This window comes from Pteropus vampyrus, unplaced genomic scaffold (genome assembly GCF_000151845.1).
Source record: "Pteropus vampyrus isolate Shadow unplaced genomic scaffold, Pvam_2.0 Scaffold226, whole genome shotgun sequence".
Classification (NCBI taxonomy): domain Eukaryota; kingdom Metazoa; phylum Chordata; class Mammalia; order Chiroptera; family Pteropodidae; genus Pteropus; species Pteropus vampyrus.
In genome coordinates, this window is record NW_011889007.1 from 1,566,034 (window position 1) to 1,578,932 (window position 12,899).

A 12,899-nucleotide genomic window follows, 5' to 3' on the forward strand; every position below is an offset into this window, starting at 1 on the left:
TATTTTATTCTTTTTGTTGCAATTGCAAAAGGAATGATTTTTCCCACTTCTTTTTCTGACGCTTCATTGTTAGAGTATAGGAAAGCTGTCGATTTTTGAATGTTGATTTTGTATCCAGAAACTTTACTGTATTCGCTTATTATTTCTAGTAGTGTTCTTGTGGAGTCTTTAGAGAATCATGTCATCTGCAAATAGTGACAGTTCGACTTCTTCGTTTCCTATTTGGATGTCTTTTATATCTTTCTCTTATCTGATTGCACTCGCCAGAACTTCCAAAGCTATATTGAATAACAGGGGCAATAGTGGACAGCCTTGCCTTGTTCCTGATCTTAATGGGAAGGTTTTACTTTTTCACCATTAAGTATAATGTTGGCTGAGGGTTTGTCATATATGGCCTTTATTATGTTAAGGTACTTTCCTTCTATATCGATTATGTTAAGTGTTTTGATCATAAATGAATGCTGTATCTTGTCGAAGGCTTTTTCTACAACTGTTGATATGATCATATGATTCTTATTTTTTAATTTGTTTATCTGGTGTATCATATTAATCGATTTGCATATGTTGAACTATCCCTGTGCCTCTGATATGAAACCCACTTGATCGTGGTGTATAATCTTTTTAATATGTTGCTGTATTTGGTTCGCTAGTATCTTATTTAGGATTTTTGCATCTGTGTTCATGAGAGATATTGATCTGTAGTCTTTGTGTGTGTGTGTGTGTGTGTGTGTGTGTGTGTTATCTTTACCAAGTTTTGGTATCAGAGTAATATTGGCATCATAAAATGAGTTGGGAAGTATGGCTCCTCTTCAATTTTTTTGGAAGAGTTTGAGGAGAATAAGTATTAAATTTTCTTTGAATGTTTGGTAGAATTCACTGGTGAAGCCATCTGGCCCTGGACTTTTACTTTTTGGTAGGTTTTTGATGATTGTTTCAATCTCCATACAGCCGATCAGTCTATTTAGATTTTCTAGTTCTTCTTGATTCAGTCTAGGAAGGTTGTATTTTTCTAAGTACTGGTCCATTTCTTCTAAGTTATTAAATTTCATGTTATATACTTTTTCATAGTATTCTTGTATGATCTTTTGTATTTCTGCAATATCAGTTGTCATTTCCCCTCTTTCATCCCTAATTTTGTTCATTTGTGTCCTTTCTCTTTTTTCTTTAGTGAGTCTAGCCAGGGGTTTGTCAATTTTATTCACCTTCTCAAAGAACCAGCTCTTTTTTGCATTTAATTTTTCTATTTTTTTTCAATTTCATTTATTTCTGCTCTAATTTTGATGATTCCTTTCCTTCTGCTGACTTTTAAAGTTTTTAAGATGAAGCATTAGATTAATTTTTTAGGATTGTTCTTGTTTTTGGAGGTAGGCCTGTAATGATATGAACTTTCCTCTTATACCATTTTTGCCGTGTCTCAAAAAGTTTTGATATGCTGTACTGTCATTATCTTTTGTTTCTGTGTATCTCTTGATCTCTCTGTTTATTTCTTCTCTGACCCAGTTATTCTTCAGTAATCTTCATATATTTGTGGTTATTCCTGTTTTCTTTCTGCAGTAGATCTCTAGTTTCAAAACATTGTGATCAGAGAATATGGTTGGTATGATTTCAATCCTCTTATATATGTTGAGGCTATCTCTGTGTCCCTGTATGTGGTTGATTCTTGAGAAAATTCCATGTGCACTAGAGAAGAATGTGTAAGCAGCTGCTTTGGGGTAGAAGGCTCTGTAGATGGCATTTATGTCCAGTTGGTCTAATATGTCATTTCAAGATGTTATTTCCTTATTGATTTTCTGTTTGGATGATCTGTCCATATCTGAGTGGAGTATTTAGTTCTCCTACTATGATAGTCTGTTTCTCCCTTTAGTTTTGTTAGTAATTGCTTTACATATTTCAGGGCTCCCGAATTGAGAGCATAGATAATAAGTGATATATCTTTTTGGTGCGTGATTCCCTTTATCATTATAAAGTGTCCTTCGGTATCTTTCTTTACATTTTTTATTTTGAAGTCTATTTCGTCTGATATTAGTACCACTACTCTCGCTTTTGTCTGAATGCCCTTTGCTTGAAATATCATTTTCCACTCTATATTTGTCTTTGGAGCTGAGATATGTCTCCTGGAGGCAGCGTATAGTTGGATTTTGTTTTTTTGATCCAATCTGCAACTCTGTGCCTTTTTATTGGTAAATTCAGTCCATTTACATTTAGGATGATTATTGAAATATGAGGTCTTTTTATAGCCATTTTATCTTTTGCTTTCTGGTGGCTCAGTGGTTACATTGCTTCCTTGTCCTTGTGCTTCTGTTTTCTTTATTTTGGTTGGCTTTTGTCGGTTTTCCCTCTGGTCCTTCTTCTTTTATGTTATATACTTTGATTCTGACTCTTTGGCATGTGGTTACCCTTATGAATATGTAAAGCATAGTTATAGATATACAGTCATCCATTTTCTTCTGTGCATGCCTTATCTCTATTCCCCTTTAATAATTTGGATGTTTGAATCTCCCCCTTTTCAGTCATCGTTATATCAATTTGTTCTTACGTATGCTGAAAGTTCATTACTATCTTGTTATAACAATTCTCTTATTATTTAAGCTTATAATGCCCTGTTCTTAGTAAAGGTTGCACGCCTCTGCTTCCATTTGCCTGATAGTCTCTTTACTCATAATTGTGTATTTTTTTTGTTGTCATTTTGTTTTAGGTGAACTGACACCTTTCAGTTGCCTGTAGGGCAGTCCTCGTAGTGGAGAATTCCCTCAATTTTTGTATGTCTGGAAACATCTTAATTTCTCCTTCATATCTAAAAGAGAGAATAACTGGATAAATTATTCTAGTCTGGAAGTTCGTTTCTCTTAATAGTTTACATATTTGATTCCATTCCTTTCTGTCTTGTAAGGTTTGCACAGAGAAGTCTGAGGATAATCTAATGTGTTTACCTTTATAAGTTACCTTTTTTTCCTCCCTGGCTGCTTTGAGAATTCTGTCTATGTCACTGATTTTTGATAATTTTAATACAATGTGTCTTGGTGAAGATCTTTTTGGGTTGAGATAATTCGGTGTTTGTTAACTTCTTGAATTCCAAACTCTAGCTCATTCCTTAGATTTGGGAAATTCTTGTCAACTATTTGTCTGACATGCTTTCTAATCCTTGTTCCTTTTCCTTGCCTTTGATAATGCCTATTATTCCTATGTTTCCTCTCCTGATGGTATCAGCTAGTTCTTGAATTTCTCTTTCATTATTTTTCATCCTTCGGCTTCTCTGTTCTTTTTTTCTGATTTATTTCTAGATTTCTGTCTTCGATATCACTGATCCTTTCCTTCATTTGGTTGACTCTATTTCCCAAGCTTGCTATTTCATTTTTTAACTCTTGCAGTGTGTTCTTCATCTCGAGAAGTTCTATTTGGTTCTTTTTGAGAGTTTCAATCTCCTTGCTCTGCTCATCTAGTTGTTTTTTTTTAATTCCTGAAATTGTTGATTTGAGTTGTTTTGGATCTCATTGAGTTTTTTCAGAAGTACCATTCTGAATTCTCTGTCATTTAATTGTATATTTCCCTGTCTGTAAGCTTATTTTCTGGAGATTTTTCTCTTTCTGAGATGCCTTGTCACCTTGGTTGTTCATGGTGTTTAATCGGCTATTTCTCCACCTGGGCATTAATGGAAATGTATTCTGCTTTTTCCAGAAAGATTTATTATATAAAGGTCTCTCTTTAGCCTGTTTTAAAGAAGGCACTTTTCTCTTGGTTTCCAGTAGGTGGCGTCAAGTCTCTTGGATCTCTGCTTTATATAAAGTTTTAAAAATGCTTTTTTATTTTCTGATAGATATTTAATCACGCTCACTACCCTCAGTTTCAGTCCCTATCAGTGTTAGCAACAGTTTTGGTAGTGTTTGCTGAGATTCCTCTGGGTCTTCGCGGTGTTCCATCTCAGAGGATATGTGGAGAGGGCCCCTCTGTTCTGGGAGTTGGGGGCTGAAGCTCAGCCTTGGGTATGCGACCATAGTCAGTAAAAATCAATTATTGTTTCTCTGCCAGCTGCTTCTCTGCTTTCTGCTCTGATGACTGGGCCCTGCAGCCAGCTGGCCAACGGGGAGCTCATAACTTCCTCAGGCTCAGCTGTTCAGGGAACTTGCCGCACAAACTTGCTGCCCCTTTTCCCCTCCTCCTCCTCCTGCAGGGAGTTCCAGAGGCTGTGAGAGGTAGCCTCAGTCTCAGCGGTGTTTGCTCAGATTCCCCTAGGGCTCCACTGTGGTGGGACTCGGTGGGTATGTGGGGAGGAGCTCTCTGGGTTGGGGGTTGGGGGCTGCAACTCAGACTCAGTTTAGCAGCCTGGGCTAATAAAAATCAACTGTTGTTTCTCTGCAGTACCCCCCACCCTGGCTTCTCTGTTTTCTGCTCTGCTGACTGTGCCCTGCTGCTGGTGGCATGGAGCTCACTGCACTCCCAGGCAGGGCTGCTCAGGGAAGTCATCACACCTTCTCCCCTCTCCCTCCACCTGCAAAGAGCTGTGGTGGCTGTGAGAGGCAGCTTCTTTATCTCCCAGTCCACTGTCTGACACTCAGGGTTCTGATCTGTGGTAGCTCTTATGCACAGATCCCACACTCAGACTTGCTGGTGTGCACTTTGGGTGTTTTTTTGTTGAGTTTTAGATGTTCAGCTTATTGTTGTTTCAAGGGGAGAGTTCTGGAGACATCTCTCACTCCACCATGTTTTTTTCTCATCTGATTTCATCTTCAACTTCAATATGAAGCTCTCTCTGATCTTATGGTAGACATTTTTAGATCATCCTCAAAATAGATCACCCTGAAAACACCTGTATCCACTTCAAATTTGCCACAGTCTTGGACTCCTGGGATTATGGTCTGTGCTATTCTGATCTCCTCTTATTCCAGAGAAATCTCTGGTTATTACGAGGTTAGATCTGTGCTGTCCAGTACTGTAGCCACCAGCCATTTGTAGTACTGAACACCTGAAATGAGGATACTGAAAATGCATACTGGATTTCAAAGACTTAATACATGCAGCAATATAGTACTATATGAATATTTTGCTTTATATTGATAGTGTGTTAAAATAACATCTTGGTTATAGTGGGTTAAACAAAGTATATTATCAAAATTACTTTTACTTGTTTCTCTTTGCCTTTAAAAATGAATGGAGCTAGAAGCTATGTATTGTGCTCAGTGAGACAAGTCAGACAGAGAAAGACAAATACCATATGGGCTCACTTATATGTGGAATATAAAAAAAATAAAACAAATGAATGAACAAAGCAAAACAGAAACAGACCCATAGATTCAGAGAACAAGCTGATGGTTGCCAAAGCGGGGGCAGGTGAGGGGATGAGACTAAAAAAATGTTTACTAGAAAACTTGAAAGGAACTATGTGGCTTGCTTTATATTTCTATCAAACAGTGTGGGGTTAGAGATCTGAACTGGTCAAGCTTGACTGTTGCAAACTTGGCCTTTTGGTGGTAGACTTGGAGAAAAAAAATATGGGGAAGAAAATTGGGACACACAGTTTGTGATATTGTGATTTATAATAAGAAATATATATTTGATCTTTATCACAGTTTCTGGCACAGAGCTCCTAAACCCTTGGAATTTCCTGGGATAAGGCAACAGAGTTGTCTCTTATTATATTAATGAGGTGACTTTTGGAACTCACCTAAGGACAGGTGCTGGCTGACAGTGGAGACAACCATGTTGAAACCTTCAGTTTCACTCTCTGATTTCTAGGGAAGGGAAAGGGGCTAGAGGTTGAATCAGTCATCAAGGGCCAATGAGTTAATCGTGCCTGTGTAATGAAGCCTCCATAAAAACACAAAAAGACAAGGCTTGGAGAGCTTCAGGGTTGGTGACCACCTGGAGATTTGGGGAAAGTGGTGCCCAGAGAGAGTATGGAAGCTCTGTTCTCCTTTCCACACCTTGCTCTGTGCATTCCTTCCACGTGGCTGTTCATGAGCTGTATTCTTTTACAATAAATAGGTGATCTAATAAGGAACATATTTCTCTGAGTTCTGTGAGCCACTCTAGCAGATTAATCAAACCCAAGGAGGGAACAATGGAACCTCCAATCTATAGCCCTTAACCTGTGGAATCTGATGCTATCTCTGGGTAGAGTGTCAGAAGCGAGTTGAATTGTAGGACACCCAATTGGCATCCAAGAATTTCTTGCTGGTGTGGGAACACCACCCCCTCCCCCACCACACACACATTAGAATTGGGTGTAGAACCTCTTACAGATGCAATCAGGTATATCTTTCATGCTCTAGTAGTATATGATGCCATTTAAGACCCTTGTGTTTATAGTTTACCTGGGAGAGTCTATAGTGAAATTAGCATGTGTATGGCTGGGAAGTGGGAGAAAAGACTCTACTTTACCCAGACTTTAGCCAAGCAGAGCCCAGGGTACTCCCCATCTGAACTGTCCCCTTCTCCCCCTGTTCTAGGTTTCAGTGTCCTGCTGGCTCTGTTAGGATCAGAAGCAAAGAATTCTGGAGGTGAGTCTACAATTGCCAAAGGCCAGGGGAAAGGAAATTGAGAACTGAAACCTGCCTCCAGAGGAGGAGAGGAGTCCTTTTTAAGGGAGAGAATATTAATCCCTGATGCCTTCTGCCAAACCCTTGGAGTTCCCAAGGACTGTTCCCGTTCTCCACCATCGCCATCATCATCCCCATTATTTAGCTCTTTCATTGCTCCAGTGCTAAGCAAATTGCACACTCCATCTCATCTAATTCTCATGACATTGCTGCAAAGGTTTTGATATTATCCCCACTTGACCCCCTAGAGAAATAGTTGGCTCAAGGTCACACAGCTAGTGGACTCTGGACTCTGCCCTTTCTTTTCCCCAAAACCTGTGTCCCAATTCATGTCTGGAGATAGTGTTGCCTTTGTCCTATATCTTGGGTTGGGTTCCCCTAGAAGCAGACCATGAGGTTAGGACTTGAAAGCAAGACATTTATATGGGAGGTGATCCCAGGAAGCACCTGCTGGAAGGGGGAAGTCAGGTAGGACAGCAAGGAGCCAATATAGGGTTCATTGTCCAGCAAATTACACATGGGCAACTGGAGCTTGGTCCTCAGGGACTGTTAGACTTAATAAGAAACATGTATCTTGGAGCTGTTCCTCCTGGTGGGTAAGGAAGCTGTTTTCCTCTTATTTATTTTTTTAAATTTTGGTAAAATATTCATAACAAAATTTATGAACTTAACTATTTATAAGTGTGTAGTTCAGTGGCATTAAGTACATTCCCATTGTTGTACAACCAGCATCACCACCCATCCATAGAACATTTTTCCTCTTGCAAAACTGAAACTCTGTCTCCATTAAACAACAACTCCCCATTTTCTCTCCAACTAGCCCCTGAAAACCACCATTCTACTTTGTGTCTTTATGAATTTGACTACTCTAGGGACCTTATGAGTGGAATCATATATCATTTGTCCTTTTGTGATGAGTTTAATTTACTTATCACAATGTCTTCATGGTTCATCTATGTTGTAGCATGTGTTGGAATTTCTTTCTTTCTTTCTTTTTTTTAAAGCTGAATAATATTCTATTGTCTGGGTGGACCACATTTTGTTTATCCATCATCTGTTGATGGACACTTGGATAGCTTCCATTTTTTAGTGATTATGAATAATGCTGCTATAAAGATAGATATATAAATATCTCTTCAAGACCCTGCTTTTAATTCTTTCAGATATATACCCATTAATAGAATTGCTGGATCCTATAGTAATTTGGTAATTCTAATTTTTATTTTTTATTTTAGAAATTGCCATATAGTTTTCCACAATAGTTACACCATTTTACATTTTTTACCAGCAATGGGCTAGGGTTATAATTTCTCTACATTCTACCAACACTTGTTAGTCTCTGTTTATTTTTGATAATAAGGAAGCTAGGTTTTTTAATAATGACTCTTGTCAGTCACTGATTGAGGGAACTGCTCCTTGGGGTAGAAAAATTGCTAACCTGTTATGTGATGAGCAAAAAGAACTCTAGGGGCCAAAGAAATCTCTCAGGTAAAGAAACATAGATGCTGACAGAGAATTTCTACTGTCAGGCAAAAGTGGTATTGGTGGCAGAGGTGGGACATAGGTGGGGCACTTTGAGCATCTGTGTTCAGTAGTGGGATGGGTACAAAAAGGATGCAAACAGAGCTATTTCCAAGAGCACATTCTTTTGACTACAATGTTTGGTACATCATAGATGCCAATAAATATTTTTTGAATAAATGAATAAGCAAATGAATGAAAGGATCTTGTGTTTCCTATAGCTTTATGTCCCCCATGCCCTGAAAATGCCAGCTGCTTTAACAGCATCCACTGTACTTGTAAAGATGGATTTCAGTCTGAGTCTGGGAAGAAGTACATCATCGGGCCTTATGAGAAATGTGAAGGTAGGATGCAATCCATACTCATCTTGAAGTTGGGAGAGGGCTGGGACATTCTTCTATGCCTCAAACACTGTGTTACATAGGAGTCAGTAGTACTGCAAAGATGCAAGAATATCACAAAGTAGAAAATGTCAGGGCTGTCTCAATGCCCTTCAAGAACTTGTACTCAATGCCCCTTGTGCTTCTCACACTCTCATCTGATGCCAGCTTGATGGTTTTTGTTTTTTCTTTAGGGGAAGGTAAAGTTCCCAGGGTCCTGGGCTTTTGAGGGTTAAAGCACTAGTGTTTTTGTTTGTTTGTTTGCCTGAGAACTTCACAAGGACAAGGATCATCTCTGTTTGTTTGTTGCTGTATGCCTAAGACAGAGAATAATGTCACATAGCAGATGCCCAATAAAAACATGCTGACCAAGAGAACACATGAATAAATGGATATCTTTGGCACTTGATATCCTCCATGATCTGCCCCCAGTTTAGTATTTCGATTTTGCTTTTCATTACTGGTGGGCCATCTTCTTCAGCCAAAATCCTTTCCCATTTCCACAAATTCCAAAGGTCAATTTGAATATTAAAGAAAATAGCACTCCTGAATATCTGATTGGTGGAACTGAATATCTTATTGACAGAGTTGTAGTGTCAATTTAGAAGGTGAAATAGAAAATTATAGATTATTTAGGATTTGTTTTATTTTATTGTGGCAGAATATACATAACTTGAAATTTATCATTTTAACTATTTTTTGGTATGTCTTTCAGTGGTATTAAATACATTCACATTGTTGTGCAACCATCACTACCATCCATTCACAGAACTTTTCCACCTTCTCAAACTGAAAAAAACTCTGTCTCCATTAAACAATAACTCTCCTTCTTCCTCCAGCCCCTGGCACCTACCATTCTACTTTCTATCTCTGTTAATTTGACTCCTCTAGGGACCTCATATGAGTGGAATCACACAATACTGGATGTATCTATTTTTTAAACTCTTAATTTTGAAATGGTTTTAGGCCTAAAGAAAAATTGCAAAGTAACACAGTGAATTCCTTATTTCCTTCACCCAGTTCCATTAAGGTTAACTAAGGACATGAACACAAGTCATGTTAACCAGGAAGTGATGTTAACTAAACTACAGCCTTTATTCAAATGTCACGAGTTTCCCCCCCAATGCCCATTTTTTTCTGTCCCAAGAACCATTTCAGGATCCCACATTGCCTTTAATTGTCATGACCCTTAGTCTCATGTGATCTGTGACGGATCCTCAATCTTTCCTTGTTTTCTGTGACTTTGACACTTTTGCTAGGACACTGCAGAAACCCTTTTACACTTTGCTTTTTTTGCTTAAATTTATCCTAGAAATTACTCCAAATCGATCCACAGAGATCTTCCTCATTCTCTTTTTTACGGCTGTGGGACGAACTGTAGTTTATTCAACCCTCTCTTATATATGGGTATTTAAGTTGTTTTTGATATTTAGGCTGTTGCCAATATTTGCGGAAGTGTGTGTTTAAGGTACAGCCCTAGAAGTGGGATGGCTGAGTCAGGAGGTAAAATCCATGTAGCTTGATTAGATATTCCAAATTTAATTCCTGAAAAGTTGTACCAATTTGCTTTCTCACCAGCAATGTACCTGTCTTCTCATGGTCTTGCCAACAGAACGTGTTGTCCAGTCATCATCATACCACTGTTGCCATGTTCTAAAGCTCCATATGTACTTGGGTCTATTTCTGGACCTTTAGTCTATTCCACTAGTCTATTTATCTATTCATGTACTAGCATCTCATTGTTTTATCGAGACTTTGTAGTATGTTTTAATGTCTGATCAGGCTAGTCCCCACCCCATAGTTTTTATGGCCATTTTATTTTTGCATGAGATGAGTATCAACTCATCTCACTCCATTAAATACGTGTAGATATTTTTTATTGGGATCATATTGGATTTATAAATTAACTTAAGGAGAACTATCATTGTTATAATATTGAGTCATTTTATCCAAGAGTGGATGTTGTTCTGGATACATTTATGAATGATGTTGGGTAGCAGAGATTCCATGGGAAAGAGAAATGGCATAGTTCTATGAGAATGAAAAACCATATTTTTTCTTGATTCACAGATATCGATGAGTGCAAGACTGGGCTGGCAAAATGCAAACAGGTGTCATACTGCAGAAATGAAATTGGAAGTTACTACTGCAGCTGTATCCCACATCTCCCTATCTTAAACTGGGTGGCTAGTTTTGTTAAATTAAATCATTCAGAATGTTATGGTAAGAACCTACAATCTTCTCTCCAGTGTGAACAAGAAAGGGCAGGGGAGGATTTTCAGAGTTCCTCCAATGTCAAGCCAGTATAAGAGAGCAGAGACCTGTCCCAGCCCTTGTCCTTCTTCCTCGGTAGTCTCTTCTCAGAAGGCCTTATTCAGGTTTATGGTCTCATCCACCATCTCTAGGTCACTGCCTTACAAATTTATGTCTCTTTTCTGGGTTTCCAAAATGACATCTCTAATTTTCTACTATATTTCTCTACTTGCTTCTCTCTTACTGACTTTAAATTCAAGTTCTGTGTCTATCTGTCTGTCTGCATACTAAAATCCATGAGTTCACACTGATAGCTCCAATTTAAATCTCACATCGGGCTTGGTCTAGCCTTTCCTCTTTCCTGATTTGTAACTTCTTTCTTCAATACTGAAAATCATGGCTCTCACTATCACAACCTATTGACTTATTTTGTTCATTCATAGTATAATTCCATGTTTTGATTTAGACAGTTGGATTTGATTTCTGGCACTACCACTTACCAGCTAACTTTGGGGTAGTGACTAGCTTCTACATGCCTCATCTATAAGTGGGAAGAATAATAACATCTATTCTATTAGTTATGTGTTGCCATCCAACAAATGACTCCAATGTTAGTGGCTCATAACAACACATATTTATTGTCTCATGGTCTGTATAGGCTGGGAAGCGAGACATGGCTTACCTGGTCCTTCACTTTGTGGTTAATCAAAGTATTGGTCAGGGATGCAGTTTTATCCGAAGGTTCGTCTGCTTGCAAGCTCACTGACGTGGTTGCTGGCAGGATTCGGTTCTTCGAAAGCTATTGGACTGAAGGCCTCAGTTCCTTTCTGGTGTTTGGTGAGAGGCCGCCTTCCATTCTTAGCTGTGTCGGCCTCTCTATCTTGCTTTATTATAACAAGCACATGAGAATAGCCAGAAAGAGACTGTGAACAAAACAGAAATCATAGTCCTTCATAACCTAACCTCAGAAGTGTGAACAAAACAGAAATCATAGACCTTTATAACCTAACCTCAGAAGTGACATCCTTTCACTTTTGCTGTAATCTATTCACTAGGAATGAATAGAGTTCAGTTAGGGGGAAGAGTGAACTCACATACAAAGATGTGAATAAAGGGAAGTGAGGCAGGACCACTGAGAGTCATTTCAGAAACCTGCTCACCTCACGTACTAGGTGCAATACCATCTCCCCGAATTGATGTTCACTCATGGAACCTGTGAAGGTGCTCTTATTTGGAAATACAGGATTTGCAGATATAATCAAATCAAGATGAGGTCACACTAGATTAGGACGGGCCCTTAATTCAGTATGACTGATGTTTTTATTAGAAGAGGGAAATTTGGGAATCGGGATATACACACAGAGGAACATGTAAAGACAGAAGCATAGGTTTGAGTTAGGCTGCCATAAACCAAGGAATGTCAAAGATTCCTGGCAACAACGAGAAGCAGCAAAGGGGAATCATACTTAGAGCCTTCAGAGGGGCCATGGCCTTGATTTTGGACTTTTAGCTTCCAGAACCATGAGAAAAATAAATTTCCATTGTTTTAAGCCTTTGCTGCACCCCTGATATGCTGAGCCCTCTTCTGTATATACTCCAAAGTCACCTTTTTCTATTTATTAACATCTTGGACTCTTGCAATCACTTAATTATTTATTTGTCATTATTGGCTTAGTGATTTTCCCACTAGACTGCAAACTCTACAAAGAATTCCCTTTGCCTCTTTATCAATAAGGTTTTGCATTGTGTCTGGCTTTTAGTAATTACTCAATAAATACTATTGACTGAATGATTGAACTGGAAGCCCCATCCTAATTCTCTTTATTCTACTCTAAATGACATTTGAGACTTCTTAGTGGAAAATGAGGATAGGATGTGGAAGTATCAGTGAAAGACCCAACTTGAGGGTGCTTGGAAGATGGGATGTGAGCCAGAATGTTATCTCCCATATTTGACTAATCAATTGCCTTTTCCCCCCAGAGAACAGTAGTAAGGAGACAGAGTTATCACAAGTCATTCAGGTGAGTAAGGTGAAGCTAGGTTTGGGGAAGAGCCGATTAGTCTTAGCATGTCATTCTCCTGCTCAAATACTACCATGACTCCCTATGACTTTTAGGACATAGCACTTCTTATGCAGTGATTATTTTATCCTCTCCCAGGGGACAATGTCTGGGGACATTTTTGGTTGGCACAACTAGAGTACTACTAAAAT

The 12,899-nt window shown here is 38.6% G+C and overlaps 1 protein-coding gene across 1 annotated transcript in view; it reads left to right on the forward strand.

The window, feature by feature from the left end:
- The window catches only part of LOC105301090 (adhesion G protein-coupled receptor E4-like), a 52,524-nt gene that overhangs the window by 17,052 nt on the left and 22,573 nt on the right, over positions 1-12,899 (forward strand). The window contains exons 3-6 of the mRNA XM_011373615.2: positions 6,444-6,494; positions 8,276-8,398; positions 10,505-10,657; positions 12,668-12,708. Coding sequence (XP_011371917.1) covers positions 6,444-6,494; positions 8,276-8,398; positions 10,505-10,657; positions 12,668-12,708 — 368 coding nt within the window. The remainder of the gene's footprint in view (positions 1-6,443; positions 6,495-8,275; positions 8,399-10,504; positions 10,658-12,667; positions 12,709-12,899) is intronic.